The 18,576-nt window shown below is 32.6% G+C and overlaps 1 protein-coding gene across 1 annotated transcript in view; it reads left to right on the plus strand.

The window, feature by feature from the left end:
- Positions 1-18,576, plus strand: part of STXBP5 (syntaxin binding protein 5) — a 166,136-nt gene that overhangs the window by 131,324 nt on the left and 16,236 nt on the right. Inside the window, exons 22-25 of the mRNA XM_082669302.1 lie at positions 402-452; positions 5,789-6,028; positions 8,937-9,306; positions 9,614-9,779. Coding sequence (XP_082525428.1) covers positions 402-452; positions 5,789-6,028; positions 8,937-9,306; positions 9,614-9,779 — 827 coding nt within the window. The remainder of the gene's footprint in view (positions 1-401; positions 453-5,788; positions 6,029-8,936; positions 9,307-9,613; positions 9,780-18,576) is intronic.

The following is an 18,576-nucleotide window of genomic DNA, read 5'->3' on the forward strand; positions in this document are numbered from 1 at the left end:
GGAGCTGGAAAGATTTTATTGTATCACATACCCAAATTCAGTCTTATGCCTGTATTGTCCTTATCTGCAACACCTTCTTTCTGAGAAATGATTTTGCTTCCTTAGAAAAGCCTAACCCTTTCCTGTGAGCCTAAGAAATAATTAACAGTTAGAATTTAAAAGGCTTTCTTGAAGTGAGAGCTTCAAGCACTCAAAGGTGTTACAATCAAGTAAGTACAAACTTTTTAAAAAGTTGAAAATAAGATTTACTTTCCACCCATAACATTATTAATCATATCTTAATTATCTTAGCATCTAGACTTAGTAAGAAAAATATTCACCCCTATCTTGAAGACCAGTTGGTATGAATAAGCATGAATCAGATATTCTTCAGAACTTTAAAAATGCATTTTATTTTTCAGCAAAAATGTCAAGGAAGTTAAGCTTGCCTACTGACCTAAAGCCTGACTTAGGTAAGTAAAATAAATAAATGAAAATACATAGTAGTTAAACTCTCTTTAATGGGAAGACAAGGAAATCAGGAGATTTAAAATGACCATAGACTAGATTTTCATTGAAAATCAAGTTTAAAATGACTGTTTAAGGATTAATAGCCTTCAGGATGCTCTCTGTAGATTGTAAAGGATAATTATAATATAACTTTAAGCAAATCAAAATAATATATTTCCTCAGCCCTCTCATACTTTTATCTAAACAAAATTTAGTGTAAGATTAAAATATGTGTGATTTTGGATTAATTTCTATTAACCGTCTGAAAACTTATTTTGAACTTTATTATTTATAAACTTATTTTATGAGAATTTAATATTTTCAAAATAAATGACTAGTTTTCTGTATTACAGTGAATCTCATACCAAGAATCATTATTACTTTTTGACAATAATAAGGTGGAAAATATATCTTTTTCTGTAGCACTCTCTATGCAGCCTATCCATTAGGAAAGCAGAGTGAATATATTCACACATTCCTTCTGCTTTATATCCAGCTCCAAAACAGCTCCCTGATATCCCAGGATAGGGACAAATGACATTTCGATAAAGACAAAAATAAGATTCCATGTAGTAAATATAAAGCAGGATTTCCATTTTAATTTTAGAATTTCTATTGCCTTTAAGTGGATAAGAAGTATGACTGCATACGGATGATTTCACGCATGTTTGTCTTAGAAACAACTAGATTTTCTCCTTTTTATTTGCTCACCCACCTCATCTTCTCACTGTTAATTCTCTAGATTCCTTGACTATCTTCTTATGCATAATACAGACTTAGGTATTGGTCCATTTCACCTTACTGATTTTAGCATTTCCAAATCATAGTCTTATCTCAGTTATACTGATAGCATGTTATTATGAGTGAGTAGGCATAATATCTTCCACTGTCATCAGTGAAAGGTTCCATTCCTGAACATAGGGAGAACAGTTTAGTAGAACCCTGTAATACCCCTGCTGTTAAGGGAACCAGAAATAAATTCTAGAATGTTGGTTAACGTATGTTTTGAGAAGAGCATAGTTCCCTTCACTATAAAAATGAAAGATGCCATTTGAACCCACATGTATCTGAGGCTACCGTTAAGCATTTTTTTCCCCAACAAGAGGATCCAGAGTTTTCATCAGACTCTCAAAGATGCCCATGATTTTAGTAACACTGAATACTACTACTTAAAATGGTTTTGTGTCTTTTATTACCTAAAAATCTGTTGAGAAAACACATGTAGAAGTACTTTTTAAATTAGTAAAAATAGGATGTCAATTACTTTTTAAAAGAATATTCACACTTATGAATTATTTAAGTAATTTAATCAAAGTGTGTGCTCTGTGCTTTTATAGATCATCTTTATTCAGTTTATCTTTTACTTGTGTGCCCCTGTATCTCAATGCCCTAAGCTAATTATAACTTTGATTAATATATATGTTGAAACAATACCCATGTTGCCTCAATAATTTTCCCTTAAGTCGTTGTGCTACTGAACTATTTTTTGATAGAGATTCTTAGCTGGTAAATCTTTTACATTGTCCAGAGAGTCAACGGGGAAAAACAACTATTATCCATAGGCTCAAACTGCCAAATGTTGCTAAAGTAGCTGAGCTGTTGGACTTTTCCTGCAGCTGTGGAAGCTTCTGTGAATAGAATTCACTTTTGTTTATAGGGGAATTATGCAACATTGTACTTTCAGCATAGCTTCACCCTAGATTCCATGGCCCACAACTCAGGAATCATGGGCGATATTGTTAGACTGCTGATGTCACTTTTCAAGTGTCAAGAACAGGAGGCAAAATATCAAACTGTTATGTATCTTTATGTGAGTAAGTATTTTGTCCTAATTTTTACCCTGACCAAATTTACCTCTTGGCACTATGTTTTGATTGGGGGATATAAAATTTTGTTGCATAAGGCTCTATGTGACAGGAGAGTGTGATATACACAGGTGGAATGTTCTAGGCATCCAGAGAATAACAGGAAAGCAATGATTTTATGACATGGTTGTATCACTAGAGCTGGATGGAGGCATTAATGACAATTTTTTTCTGAGTTTAGATCGGCCAGAAAGACCACATGTTCCAGTTTTGTTTTTTTTTAATCTAAACACTGAACGTTAATGCTCAATAATAATTAAAACACTCCACTCGTATGATATTGGTGATATGACTAATCCCATGTTTATCTGGAGTTGCCTAACAGATGTTTTAGACTTGAACATGGGCACAAATCCAAACTCTTCCATTAACTAGCTTTCTCAGTCATTTAACCTCTCTGAGCCTCTACTTCATTATTTGTTAAATTATGGTGATAATACTTTTCAGGGTTATTATATAGATTCAATAAAATGATAAATGTAAAGTTTATGATAGTATGAAGCACATGGTAGGCCCTACTTAGTGGTAGCTATTTCATTTCTGCTCTTATTAGTAGAATGAAAATGAAAATTTCTATTCCATTTGTTAAGCTTGCCCAATTTCTTATATTTAAGCCACAAAGACCCACAATATCTAACTTGAGAGCAGTCAGTGGTAGTTACAATTCGTGAACTGCTGAAGATTCTAACTTGTTTTCAAACAGTTCTACACAGATAAAATAAGCAACCTAATTCTCTAAGTTCAGAGTTGATTCTGATTCAGTTCATTTTCCCATATGGATCTAGCCATAGGAGTTTCTCTGGCAATCTAATTTTTATAGAGAAGTCATATAATAAAAACACAGTTGTAGTTTATGAATTTTATATAGTTAAATTAGTCTATTAAATTAAAATAATGTTTACTTGGCCTGTGAATTAACATTTGAAGTATAGATTGTTGTGAATCACCTATTGTAATTTTAATAGATAACAGTAAAGGTTTTCATACAGCTTAATTTATATTGAAATTTATAATATTAAATTTTCTTGTATCACTGATTTTCATTTTTATCACTAGGTCACAACTGATAATATAGGTGAATATGTTCATCTTGTTATGTGTATGTCTTATCAAAGTAACAAATATTTTTATCATTGGAAAATAAATTTTAAATTTCTGTTTTTTTACTAAAATAACTTTGGGAACATAAAGAGTTAACATTTGGAATCAATATCATATTACAAGCTCATCCAGTAATGAGCTGTTGCTTATAGAAAGTTGTTTTATTTACATTAAGTAGTTCTTTTCTACTGTGTCATAATCTGTAACAGGAAACACAATCTCAGGCAAAAGAAAAGCATTTTTAGAAACTATAGTTAGAAATAACCCATGCTGTTGTCATAACTAGTGGCTTTATTGTTTTCAGAGGCTAACTGTAATCAAAATTATGTTGTATATAATTATTGTTTGGGAGAATTTTTTTTAACCTATGAATCTAAATTTGATTACAAGAAGCTTTTGGGGGGTATAAGTAGGATTCAATTATGCCTTTTTTATTCAGTAAAATACAACTTAGAAGACTTGAACGTGTTTTTCATTTTTCACAACATTATGAAGTCATTTCTTTCACAATAGCATTGGAAACATGTGATTTGAGGAATGATTTATTAGATGTGAATAGCAGAAACTACTAGAAATTTTAATATATCCCAGTGGTGTAGCAGAAACACATTGCTTCAGATACTTCGAACTGTAGGTCTGTCTTCAGCAAGTATATGTTGAATACCTTCATATGCAAGGCACTATGCCAAATTCTGCAGGGCATCAAAAGGAGAGAGCCCTTGTTCTCAAGAAATTTACAGTCACATTAGAACAAGGCCTAAGACAAGTCAGTAACTACAGAACAAATGTACTATTCATGCCAGGGGGGAGATAAAAAGCTATCAAGATTCAAAAGAGAAAAACTGTGTATGGTTTTAGGAATCAGGATAAACTTCATGAGGATGACAGTACTTGAGATGGAGAATAAACACCATCTAGATAGGTAGAGAAAAGGCAAGGGCACGAATCAGAAAGAAAATCACAAGCAAAAAAGCAGGTAAGCTCCAGGTATGTTTGGAGAACATTGAATGGCTCGGTTTATTTCCCACAGTGAACTGAAGCAGGGCAGCACTCTGGCAGATAGGGCCGGGAGGGTAGGTTGAGATATTTTGTGGAGTCTTAAAAACCTAGTAAGAGTATAAGAGGAACTGTTGCGGATTTTTAAGATAGAGGTGATAGAATTAAAACTGTACCTTGTAAATTTTAGTTGAGTTTTGATAGAACAGTGACAGAGTGAAGGTGGGGAGATCTCTTGGGAATTGTAGTCTAGATGAATGGTGATAAAGGCCTGAACATAGGATGATGGAAGTTGATTAGTAGTGGAAAGAAGGAAACAGAAACATTAGAATAGCGTAGGACTTGGCATCCCATCAGAGACATGTAAGTAAAGTGAAAGGGAAGAACCGAAATTGGGGCTTATTTCAAGTATTGTTTTCCTAGGAGAACAGAGGTGTCATTAATATAAATAGTGCCATTAGAAGAATTTAGAGCCTTGGAGAAATGATGTATTTTGATTTTGCCTAGTGAGACATAATAGGAAAAAATTTTTTATAAGCGTTTGGAAATGCATTCCAAGAGAAAAGAGGCCAGGGCTTGAAACAGACTTGAGATTGGCCACAGAGAAGGTAGCTGAAGACAAGAGAGGGTTTATTAGTATAATTTACAAGTATCCCTGTCATTACAGACAGAGCCGGGGTAAAGGGAATATACCTGGCATCAAGTTAAGTATGAGCCAGATACCAGTTGTACAGTTTAATGAAAAACGCCTTAGATGAACGTTAGTTACAGTTAAAATCGCATTTAAAAAAAAATAAAGCTAAATTTTTATGGATTAAGGCTTTCATATGGACAGATTTGAAGGAAAAAAGTCCATCATACAATAAATTTGAAGGTAACATCAGAGTACTTATAAAAGCATTTTTTTTAATGTAGAAAATTGAAAATACCCACTTTCCTGATTCTATCTACTCATGAATTATATTACCAAAGGAAGAAACAGCACCATGAGAAAGGGTAGTAAGGGCTAAGATTGGAAAAGCAGCCAGGATACTAACAGAGAGCTGCACCAGAACCACAGAGATCATTACATCCAAAAACTCACTGAGCTCACTGAGATGACCTCAGCTCAGTTCTGAGAAGTGTGGATTTGTCCCTCTGTGTTTCAAACACAAGCAAAGGAAAAAATTGTTAGCATAAAAGTAAATTGTTTTTCTTTTCAATTAAAAGAAACTTAAAATTAAATATGCTGTAGATTTTATCTTTTTGCAGATTAACTATTTGGCAAAACTTATACCAAGCAAAAAACATGATATTTTATAACTTGAGCAATCTCATAACGTTTTAAATCGTTTCAGATATAAAAGATAATTCCTTCAGCCGATCACGGAGTTCAAGTGTAACCAGCATTGATAAAGAGTCCCGAGAAGCAATCTCTGCTCTTCATTTCTGTGAAACTTTTACTCGAAAGGCAGATTCAGCCCCCTCCCCATGCTTGTGGGTTGGTACTACATTGGGAACAGTGCTTGTCATTGCACTGAACCTTCCCCCAGGAGGAGAGCAAAGACTTCTTCAGCCAGTAATTGTGTCTCCAAGTGGTATGTATGCTCTGGTGCTATACTTCTTTTGAAGGTTTGCTTTAGTATAATTTAATAGAAGCCTTTGCTTTTCATTTTTGAATCAATCTAAGTCTAAATGGGGATAGTTATAGTCTTATGTTTTTAATTGAAGGAATACATGGAATAAGATTCCAGAATATCATTTACTTATACAGCCATTCAGGTTTTATATTTTTTAAACCTAGAATCATGTCTAAAATGATTACTACAAAAGAAAATGAGAAAAACAAACAAACAAAAAAAAACACTTGTTCTACTGCATTCTAGGATACCTCAGAATAGTATGTTCTATAAGCAAAAGGATGGTACATATTTAGAGAAAAAACAGAAAAGTGTATTTTTAAACATTATACACTTGGCTATTTTTAATCTCTATGTGTGAAGTCTTAAAATACATTAATTTTCTTCTTTGAAGAATTAGAAAAGGTGATTTAATAAAAAAATATTAAGAAGAAAAAATCTACAGTCTTCCTATATTGAAAATGAGATTGAATTTTATCACATGTATGTGGAATCTGATAGGTCTTGAAATAATTGAGAATTCTGGTTTCCGTTACTAATCTATGCTGATCTAGATAGAAAAAAACAAAAACGTGGTTTTGCTTACTAGTGTATTTCTTGTTTATGTAGTACATTTTAACAATACTTAGAATTTAGAATTAAAATGTAATTATGATTTCTAGTTCTACCATTTCTGAACTACCTTTACATTAAAGGAACAGTTTGATTTATTCATTCAGCTCAGTAATTTACTATATACTACATACCTAGTTGTTAGAAAAAGTTACATAATGATGAATTTCTTAACCAATCTCATTTCTTATTAGTAAACAAGTATATGTATTGGAAAAAAAAACTAGAAAGATGAAAATCAAAATGTTGATAGTAATTATCACTGAATAGTGGGATTGGGGGTAATTTTTATTCTTTTTACTGATATGTAGTTTCTAAATTTTCTACAACAGACAGTTTGTGATAAGAAAATGTTTCCAATAAATAAAAAAGAGAGAGGGATTAAATATAAATAATCTACTATTAACTATATTAAAAAATACTTAAGATTTTTCCAACTGGCAATAAAGTCAAATTAGCTGTAAATCTACTTTGATATGAAATAATTTTCATGTGTAAGAAAGAACCTTTGGGTTTCTTTTCAACGTTGGAATCTTTGAGGTTTGTTTTTAATAGGATGCCTATTTTAAAATATAACAATGACATTTATATTATATTATCTCTATTGGAACTATGAGGAGAAGAGAGGTGTTTTCCAAGCAGGTGGGTTTCCATGCCTAAGAGCCTGAAATGGTCTATTTTGTCCCCAACTGTTTTTTGTTGTGGGTTTTTTTTTTTTTTTGCCTTCAAGAGGAGAACTCAACAATTACCACTACCCTGCTGGAAAACATACTATAATCCTGCCAACTATAGGACAAGCATATATTTAAATATTGGTACATTTTTAGAAAATCTACTTACTGGAATTACTATATCTCATATATGTTCATATGGACTATAAACCATTCCCAAATTAGCAAACCGTTTAAAATAATTAAATTGTCTACTTTCCAAACCTGGACAATAGACTAACGCCAGATGTAGCAAATGAATTGCAGGATGCCCAGTTAAATTTGGACTTTAGATAGCATATTTTTTAATATAAATATGTCCCATCTTTCTCTTTGGAAAAATAATGCAGAATTTGGGACACACTTATACTAAAAAAAGTATTGATTGTATATCTGAAATTCAGATTTAACTGGGCATCCTTTATTTTATCTGGCTACCCTGCAATAGACAAAATATATAAATGTGAAGAGGAAAGGAAAATTTTGTCTTCTAAGAAAAATTTTGACAGAACACTGGGATCTCTTCCTCTTAGAAACAAAAGAATACAATATATGGATAATTTTTTGCAAACTATAAAATATAAGTATAAAGTAATAAAATATGAAAAAAATCCTCTAAAATAAAAACTGAAATGCTAAATCGGTTCTATACCCTCCCTTCTATTGCTTTCCAAATCCTTAATAGTATCATTTAGCTTACTTACAAATGAGCATATATCATATTTACCTATTCAAGGATATGGACGAAAGGGAGTCCCATTAATTAAAGTAAATCAAGAAATATAACTACTAATTTAAGACTGTAAGTTGACCAAAGCAATGTCTGGAGTGTATTTGACCTTTACTGGTAAATAGTTCTTTTGAAGTAATGTTTAGAAATATGTGGAAACTTTTTTTTCTCATTGACCCTGTAGATCAGTTCTGTCCATTAAAAATGCAGTGTGAGCCACATATAGTATTCTAAATTTTCTAGTAGCTGTTTTTAAAAAAGTAAAAAAATTAAAAAAGTGAAATTAATTTTAGTAACATATTTCATTTAGCCCAGTCTATCCAAAATACTATCATTTTAGCATGTAATCAGTATTTTTATATTATTGTGGTATTTTCTTATAATTTTTTCTTTGTACTAAGCCTTCAAATCCAGCATGTATTTCACTCTTACAACATGCCACAATTTGGACCAGCCACACTTCAAGTGGCTAGTGGCTGCCATATTGGACCGTGCAGCTCTAGATGCCATCTGCTTACTCTCATACTCAATGGTAGTACACTTGCCAGGTATGAGGCCTAGTTCCACACATCCTAGCGTTTATCTGTTTGGTAGCAATTATAGTAGCACTTATTTATTTGGTAGCACTTACTGATATCTTTTTCCAGATTCAAATATCATGCTTGAAGTTTGAATCCTATCAGTGAGCCAGTGTACAATTTCGGTTCAGTATACATTCTACATATTTTTGAGTGTCTAGTATGTGTCAGAGTTGGAATGAACATATTTACTGTGGGATTAAAATATTTTTTATTTACTAAAATTACAATTTTAGGTACTATATTGAGGTTAAAAGGGGCAGTCCTGAGAATGGCATTCCTGGATTCCACAGGCTGCTTAATGCCACCCGCATATGAATCCTGGAAAGAACACAATGTTCCTGAAGAGAAGGATGAAAAGGAGAAATTGAAAAAACGAAGACCTGTCTCTGTATCTCCCTCCTCTTCTCAGGAAATTAGTGAAAACCAGTATGCAGTGATATGTTCTGAAAAGCAAGCAAAAGTAATCTCACTGCCAACTCAGAACTGTGCTTATAAGCAAAACATTACAGAGACCTCATTTATTCTTCGTGGAGATATTGTATCATTGAGTAACAGTATCTGCCTTGCCTGCTTCTGTGCCAATGGACACATTATGACTTTTAGGTAAGAGTTAGATTTTTTCTTTTTTTAAACACAGATATAACATTTCCTCCCTCAACACATAATGTTGCAGAATTATATTCAGTTTGAAAGAAAGGCTTTTATTTGTTTACAGTCTTATACACTGAGAATTTATTTTCATTCAGTTCATAGTGAACAAGTATGTGAGGAAAACAAATCAGTTTTATCTCCCACTCAGGTGCACTAAATCATAAGGTTTATAAGTTCCCTGCTATTTTTACCTCCTCTAGTATTTGTTCAAGACTAAAACCTACCTGTTTATTAACAAGTTTTTAATTTTTTTCTCAAGTTTGCCAAGTTTAAGACCTCTATTGGATGTGTATTACTTGCCCCTTACCAATATGCGGATAGCCAGAACGTTCTGCTTCACCAACAATGGACAAGCATTATATCTTGTTTCACCTACAGAAATCCAGAGACTCACTTACAGTCAAGAGACCTGTGAAAATCTTCAGGTAAATAACAATAATATTACTATAATTTCTTCAGAGGTGAAATATTTTCTAAGGTCCCTTATATTGTCCATCCCTTATACTCACAGCAGTGAACAAATAGGCCTACATGAGAAAACTCAAAGCCTTTCTTGAGAGTTTGAGAGCACATGTTTTGAGATTGGTGATAAAGTGTCTTCATCAAACTCTTGTTATAAGAGAGACTCCATCTCCTTGATCCATATTTTTTCTCTCCAGTGATGTCAAAGAAATACAAAATACTACATACATTTTATACCCACTCTCCACATAGAATAAGTATCTATTATACAGAAACAAAAAAATCCTTTTTAAAGACCTACATTAATGTGAAGATAATTGTATCTCTTTTAGAGTAAATGTGTCATTCCTTCTCATACTGTGTAGTCATGAGGATGTATATGCATTATAAGAAAAAATAAGATTTGATAGGTTTCCTCTGAATATTTTTGTTCATCTATTTGTGAGAGATTACAAATTCTTTAAATACAAAACTATATCTTTTTTAAATATCGAGTGCTTTATTTGCTTGCATATATATTAGAAATTATCGGTTTAGCGTCAACTTTTAAAATAAAAGTGCTCTTAAAATGTTGTAGCTAAAATGTTAATCGATATTTGATATTTAGAGGAAACCGTTATTTAAGGGAACTTCATAATGAAAGCTTTTGCAATTTATCAGCCGTATTTTCCTGGTTTATAAAATTGAATTTGTGGCTTATTTTTAGAACATGAGCTTTAGAGTCAAGAAGACTGAATTTAAGTCCTAGCCATGCTAGTTACACAATTATGTGACGTTAGACAGGTTTCTGTGTCTGAGCTTCATTATCTTTAAAATGAGGATAGAAGTAACATCTAATGTCATAGGGCCTGATGTAAATTAAAGGAGATAATACACGTAAAGTGCTTATTATTAGCACAGTGCTTAGTACTGAATATATGTTCAGTGTCAGATGTTTGTGTTATTTCAGTAAGGTAGACTATACTAGAAACATACTCTTAAATGATATCATTATAAATCTTGAGAGTGAAACAAAATTACATATCTGATATATTAAATTCCCATTTACATTTGGGTGGATGTGTTTTTTTAAAGATTCCTAAATTTCTGAATTAAAATTATGCTTTTTATGGGAAAGGTAAAATTTTCCTTAGTGTTTTCTTTCATTAGTAAAATGTTACTCTATTAAGAAATAATATGGACAATTGAATATATTCTTAATTCATTTCAGTCTGAAATGTGGTCTTAATTCAACTACTCAAAATTCTAAACTTCATCACTTTTCTGGAATCAATTTATTCTATCCTTGGATCAGTGTTTTATTATTTTAGTAAAAATCAATAGCAGCTACAGCAACTTTACCTATTTATGTTTAAATGAACTGGTCACTTAATAGTACACTCAATTTATGTTGATAACTATCTGCTATATGCCTTCATGATATGGTAAGTGAGAAATGAACTCTGTTCAAGGACCTTGTGATAGAATGTTTTCTTTGGGCAATATTGGCATTTTATTTACCTCTGTATTTTCAGTGCCTAAAAATAATGCCTTGTTAAAAACCTGTTGACTAACGAACTCTGTGGTTTCCAGAGAACCCTATTACATTGTGCATTTATTTAACTTTAACCAAAAAAAAATTAGGAAGATATTTATAAACATTAATGGAATTTTTAGCCAAGATGGAATAATAGGAACCAGATTAACCCTCCTGCCTGAAACAACAAAGCATACACAAACATGAAATAATAGTTTTCAAGATCCTAGACATCAGGCAGTGAAATGAAAGTAATCCCTGAGAGACAGGAAGCAAAAGAGGTGCCCCAGCATTCATGCCTTGATAGAGTTTCCAGAACGTTGCAGAGAGAGAACACTAGAGATCTACAAAGGGTGCAAGAGTACTCCGTAGAGTTCTGTTCAGCATATACGTATGGATAAACTCTCTGTCCAGAGAAAGAACCATCTGAAAGGAATAGAGGATTAGAGGGAAACACGCCTTTTCCCAACAGCCCGATGGGAAAAACTTATAATTCATTTATGAGTGTTTTAGTTTCCTAAGGCTGCTGTAACAAATCACCACAAACTTGGTGTCCAAAAACAACATAAATTTATTCTCTTACACTTCTGAAAATTAGAGGTCTGAAATAAGTTTCACTAAGCCAAAATCTAGAGAAGAATCTGTTCTTTGCCTCTTCCCTCTTCTTGTAGCTGCCAGCATCCCTTGGCTAGGGGCCACATTACCACTCTCTGCCTCCGAGGTCACATTGCCACCTCCTCTTGTGTGTGTCCAATCTCCCTCTGCCTCTCTTTTTAAAAAAGACACTTGTAATTGGATTTAGGACTCATCCAGATGATTCAAGATAATTTGCTCGTGGCAAAATACTTCATTACATCTACACAGACCCTTTTTTCCTTACAAGGTAACATTTATAGTTTCCAGGGATTAGGACCTGATGCCTTTAGATGACCATTTTTCAGCAGACTTCAATGGGAAATTGGGTAAAGTACTCAGGAAGGTCTTGGCTCATTAGGGAGGAATACTTAGCCTTAAACTGAGCACTGTTCCAGAGTTGCCTAACAAATCATGAAAGCAAGACCCAAAAGGGTCAGAATGTTTCCTAGTATCCCAGAATGAAGCTCAAGATGACTCACAGTAAATTAAAAATATTCAACACCCAACAAAATAAAAATCATAATGTCTGGCATCCTGTCAAATGACCAAGCATGCAAAAAGATAGGGCAGCATGACCCATAATGAGAAGACTAATCAATCAATAGAAACCAAGTCATAACTGACACAGACACTAAAATTAGCGCAGAAAGACATTAAAGCAATTATAACTGTATTTCATGTGTTTAAAAAGTTAAGTAGGAATATAGAAGATATAGAGGCCAAAGTTGAACTTCTAGAGATGAAAATCCACAGTGTTAGAGTTGAAAAATATACTGGATGGAATTAACAACAGATTAGACATTACAGAAGAAAAGATTAGGTAACTTGAAAGCACAGCAATAGAAAAAAACAATTGAGCATTTATACTTGGAAAATTTATAGCACTGAAACACCTATATTATAAAACAGTATATTAGAAAAGTTCTCATCAAACCAGTGACTTCAGCTTCTACCTTAAGAAACAGAAAAAGAAGAGCAAGTTAAACCCAAAGTAAACAGAAGAAAGAAAATAGTAAATATCCAAGTGGAAATCAATGAAATAGAAAACAGGGAAGCAATAGAAAAACATCAATGAAACCAAAAGCTTGAGCTATAAAACCAGTAAAATTGGTCTCAAGCCAGACTGATTATGAAGAGAGAAGTGACTTACCAATATCAAGAATGAGAGAAGTGACTACTGTAGATTCTACAAATGTTAAAATGGATAATAAGGAAATATTATGAACAACTTTAGGCCAATAAATTTAAAAACCTGGATGAAATGGGCAAATTCCTTGTGAGACACATATTACCAAAGCTCACTCAAGAAAAAATAAATAACCCAAAGAGTACTATAGGGAAATTGAAGTTAGAAACCTTGGACAAAGAAAATTCTGGGCCCATGTGTCTTCACTGGTGAATTCTATCAACATTTCAGGAAGAAATAGTACCAGTTCTATACAAAACTCTTCCAAAAATTAAAGTGGGGAAATGCTTCCCAACTTGTTAATGGTAGGTTCATAGAATATGGTACCAAAACCAGACAAAGATTTTAAAGTAAAGAAAATTGCTTATAGACCAATATACTTCACAAATATAGATGTTAAAATTCTAAAGGAAATTTTAGCAAATTGAATCCAGCGGTATATCAGAAGGATAATTCTGGTCATGATAATTCATCATGACCAAGTAGGATTTATCCCGGGAACATGGAGTTGACTTCACATTTGTAAATCGGTCCATGGAATTCACCATATTATTAAACTAAAAAAATAGGAAGCAGTTGACAAAATCTAACATCCATTCCTGATTTTAAAATAGTCAAACAAGGAATAAGTGGGAACTTAAAGGGCATCTAGGGAAAATCTACACCTAACGTAATACTCACTGTTGAGATACTGAATTCTTTTTTCCTTAAAATCGGAAGCTAGAAAGGGATGTTAGCTCTCAACACTTCTATTCAGTGTTGTATTTAAGGTTCTAGCCAGTGCATTCAGGCAAGAAAAAGAAAGAAAAGTCATCTCGATCGGAAGGGAAAAAATAAGCCTGTTGTTATTCACAGGTGACACGATCATCTATGTAGGAAATCCAATGAAATCTACTTCTAAACACTGCTAGAATTTGACAAGGATGCAGGGTATGAGATCAATATGGGGAAGAAATTTATTTCTTTACTAGCAATGGACATTTGGAAATGAAAATTTTTAAAACACCACTTATAATAGGAACGAAAAATATGAAATACTTTGGGATAAATCTGACAAAAAATATGAACGACTTCTACATTGAAATTCACAAAATATTGAAACTGTTAATAACCTGAATAAATTGAAATATGTTCTTGGGTCACAAAACTCAATATTAGGATATTGATTCTCCCAAAATTGACCTATAGATTCAAGGCAATCCAAAACAAAATCCAAGTGGGATTTTTTTTTTTTTTTGTAGGAATTGACAAGTTTACTTGAAAATTCATGGAAATGTATGGGAGTAGGCAGAATAGCAGAAAAACTCAAAAAAGAATAAAGTTGAAGGGCTAACACTACCTGATTTTAAGAACTATTATAAAGCTACAGTGATCAAAAGAGCATGATATTGGCATCAAATTAGATAAATAAATCAATGGAACAGAGTAGAGAGTCTAGAAGTAAACCCACACATACCTGGACAACTGATTATTTTTGTTTCTTGAAGTATAGTTGATGTATAATATTATGTAAGTTATAAGTGTACAGTATAGTGATTCACAATTTTTAAAGGTTATATTCCACTTATAGTTATTATAAAATATTAGCTATATTCTGTGTGTTGTACAGTATATCCTTTTAGCTTATTTTATACGTTATAGTTTGTACCTCTTAGTCCCCTATCCCTATGTTGCCCCTGTCCCCTTCCATCTCCCCACTGGTAACCACTGGTTTGCTCTCTATATCTGTGAGTCTGCTTTTTTGTTATATTCACTAGTATGTTGTATTTTTTAGATTCCACATATAAATGATATCATACAGTATTTGTCTTTGCCTGACTTATTTCACTTAGCATAATGCCTTCCAGGTCCATCCATGTTGCTGCAAATGGCAAAATTCCATTCTTTTTTATGGCTGAGTAGTATTCCTGTGTGTGTGTGTGTGTGTGTGTGTGTGTGTGTGTGTGTGTGTGTGTTGCATCTTCTTTATCCATTCATCTGTTGATGGACACTGAGGTTGCTTCCATATCTTGGCTGTTGTAAATAATGCTGCTGTGCATGTATCTTTTCAAATTAGTGTTTTTTATTTTTATAAAAAACATATGTAATATGTAACCAGGAGTGGAATTACTGGGTCATATGATAGGTCTATTTTTAGTTTTTTGAGAAACCTCCATACTGCTTTCCACCATGGCTGTACCAATTTACATTCCCACCAGCATTCCTAGTGTACAGGAGCTCCTTTTTCTCCACATGGGCAACTGATTTTGACAAAGACAATGCAATGGAGAAAGAATTGCCTTTTCAACAAATTATGCCAGAAAATTGGATGTTAAAATGCAAAAAAAAAAAAAATGAGATTTGATCCATGCCTCTCACTACATACAAAAATTGATGGATCAAAATGGATCATAGACCTACATGTAAATCCTAATACTGTAACACTTCTAGAGGGAACCTAAGAGAAGATCTTTGTTAACTTGAGTTGGGCAAAGATTTCTTAGCTATGACACCATAAAAGAACAAATTGATAATTTCAACATCAACAAAATTTAAAACTTCTGCTCTTCAAAAGACACTTAAGAAATAAAAAGATAATCCATAGACTGGAAGAAAATCTTGGCAATGTGTCTGATAAAGGATCTGTATCTAGAATATGTAAAGGACTCTTAAAGCTCAATAGAAAGAAGACAGACAACTCAGTAAAAACATGGGCAAAATATTTGGACAAATGCTTCACCATGAAGAGATGCTTGACATCATTAGTCATTAGAGAACTGCAAAGTAAAACCACAATGAGATATTATTAAACACTTACTAGAAAGGCTAAAATTAAAAAGAATACCATGCTAAGTTTTGACAAGGATGTAGAGAATCTAGAACTCTAATACACTTCTAATAGGAATGAAAAAACAAAAACAATACAACCACTTTGGAAAACAGCTTAGCAGTTTTGTAAAAAGTCAAACATCAATGAACGAAAGACATAGTCATTCTACTCCTAGTTTTTTAACCCAAGAGAGAAGTAAATTTATATTCATAGCTGTTTTATTTGTACTAGTCAGAAACTGGAAGTTACCCAAGTGTCCATCAACAGATGAATGCATGATCAAATTATAGTATATCCATACAGTAGAATACAACTCAGCAATAAAAAAGAGTGAAATGTTGGTAACATTCAGTATCATGGATGAATCTCAGAACAGTTATGCTGAGTGAAATAAGCCAAGCAAAGAAGTGTACACATTGTATGATTCTATTTACATAAAACTAAAGAAAATACAAATTAATCTGTGGTGAGAGAAAGCAGATTGGCAGTTACTTAGAGATAGGAGGTCGAGAAGGGGGTTGAGAGAAGGTCTTACAGAGAGGCACAAGGAAATGCAAGTGATGGATATTCACTTTCTTGATGGTGGTCGTGATTTTACGGGCATATGTGTATGTCAAAACTTGGCAATTTTTACACTTTAAGTATATGCAGTTTATTATGTCAATTACCTCAATAAAACTATTTTTAAAAATTAATGGATTTCAGGACTTTTTATTAGCATTAAAGTGCAGTTAGTCAAAAGTATATGTTTATGGATCGAAATACTTAAATTTCTTTCTACAGCATTATTCTAACCATATCTTGAGTGAAAACACAAGGAAAATTTACAAGTTGTCTTTCAAATTGATGACTTGATTTATCTGTGAAACTTAAATAAAACTTACCATAATCATAAAGAGGTGGAACATACCGATTAATTCAGTTTAAACAATTAAGTTAATAACTGTTCTAAGCACCTCAAGATTGTAACTTATAAACAAAACTCCATGTGTTCACTGTAAAAAATCGATGACAGTTGAACTGTTTAGGTTCTCTTGAATATATTATGCAGCAATACTGAAATTTATTACTGTGCTTATCTTGGAAGATATTTATGTAGTCTCAATATTCTTATAACAGAGTTTTCTTAATCAAAGTTATTAAAATCAGTGATTATTTGATGTAATAAAAAGAGTTTAGTTATTATAAATAATACTGCTGTGAATATTGGTGTTTTCATTTTCTTCAGATATATACTGAAGAAAGTGGAATTTTGGATCATACGGTAGTTCTGTTTTTAGTTTTTTGAAGAACTTCCATACTGTTTTCCATAGTGGCTGCACCAATTCACATTCCCACCAAGAGTGCACTATGGTTTCCTCTCCTCCACACCCTTACCATCATTCGTTATTTATAGGCTTTTTGATGATAGCCATTCTGACAGCAACCAAGATATGGAAGCAACCTAAGTGTCCCATCAGCAGGTGAATGGATAAAGAAGATGTGATAGATAGATAGATAGATAGATACATGCATACATACATACACACATACATACACACACACACATACAATGGAGTACTACTTAAACATAAAAAAGAATGAAATTTTTCCAGTTGCAACAACACATATGGACCTGGAGGGTATTGTGCTAAGTGAAACAAGTCAGACAGAGAAAAATATACTGTACATTATCACTTATGTGTGGAATCTAAAAAATAAAACAAATGAATGAATATAACAAAACAGAAACAGACTCACAGATAGAGAAAACAAACTAGTGGTTACCGGTGGGGAGAGGGAAGAAGGGAGGGACAATATAGGGGTAAGGGATTAAGAGGTACAAACAACTATGTATAAAATAAATAAGCTCTAAGGATATATTGTACAGTACAGAGAATATAGCCAATATTTTGTAATAACTTTAAATGGAGTATAATCTATACAAATATTTAACCACTCTGTTGTACATCTGAAACTAATATTATAAATCAACTGTACTTCAATTTAAGAAAAAAGAGTAGTGACAAACAAAGCACTTACATTGACTCATTCGTGAAATTAGTCCTATATTTTACCACTTAAGCTTATAAACACAAATGACAAATGAAATCCAACTGTCTAACATCAAACAAGTATACTTGTTTCTATATATTCATATTTTAGAGTAGTTTAAAAGTTCCAGACATCGTTTCAGACATACAGTTTCCCATTACTAGATGTAGAGAAATATCACAGATAGTACAAATCTATTTCGATTTCACCAACATGTATTAGTCATTAAAGTTAAGTGTTCTAAAGCATAAATTTATCATAATTAAAATCCTTATTTAGATACAAGTGAAAAAATACCTATAGATACTATTTTATATTCTTGAAATATGTACGTTTTTAACATCAATACTTCTCCCCAAATCCTAATACTAACTACAGACAGTGCAGACTCATTAAGAAATACCTAATTTTTTTTTTTATGTCTTTATTGGAGTATAATTGCTTTACAATGGTGTGTTAGTTTCTGCTTTATAACAAAGTGAATCAGTTATACATATACATATGTCCCCATATCTCTTCCCTCTTGCATCTCCCTCCCTCCCACCCTCCCTATCACACCCCTCCAGGCGGTCACAAAGC

The sequence above is a fragment of the Grampus griseus genome (assembly GCF_964374135.1).
Source record: "Grampus griseus genome assembly, chromosome: 13".
Lineage (NCBI taxonomy): Eukaryota > Metazoa > Chordata > Mammalia > Artiodactyla > Delphinidae > Grampus > Grampus griseus.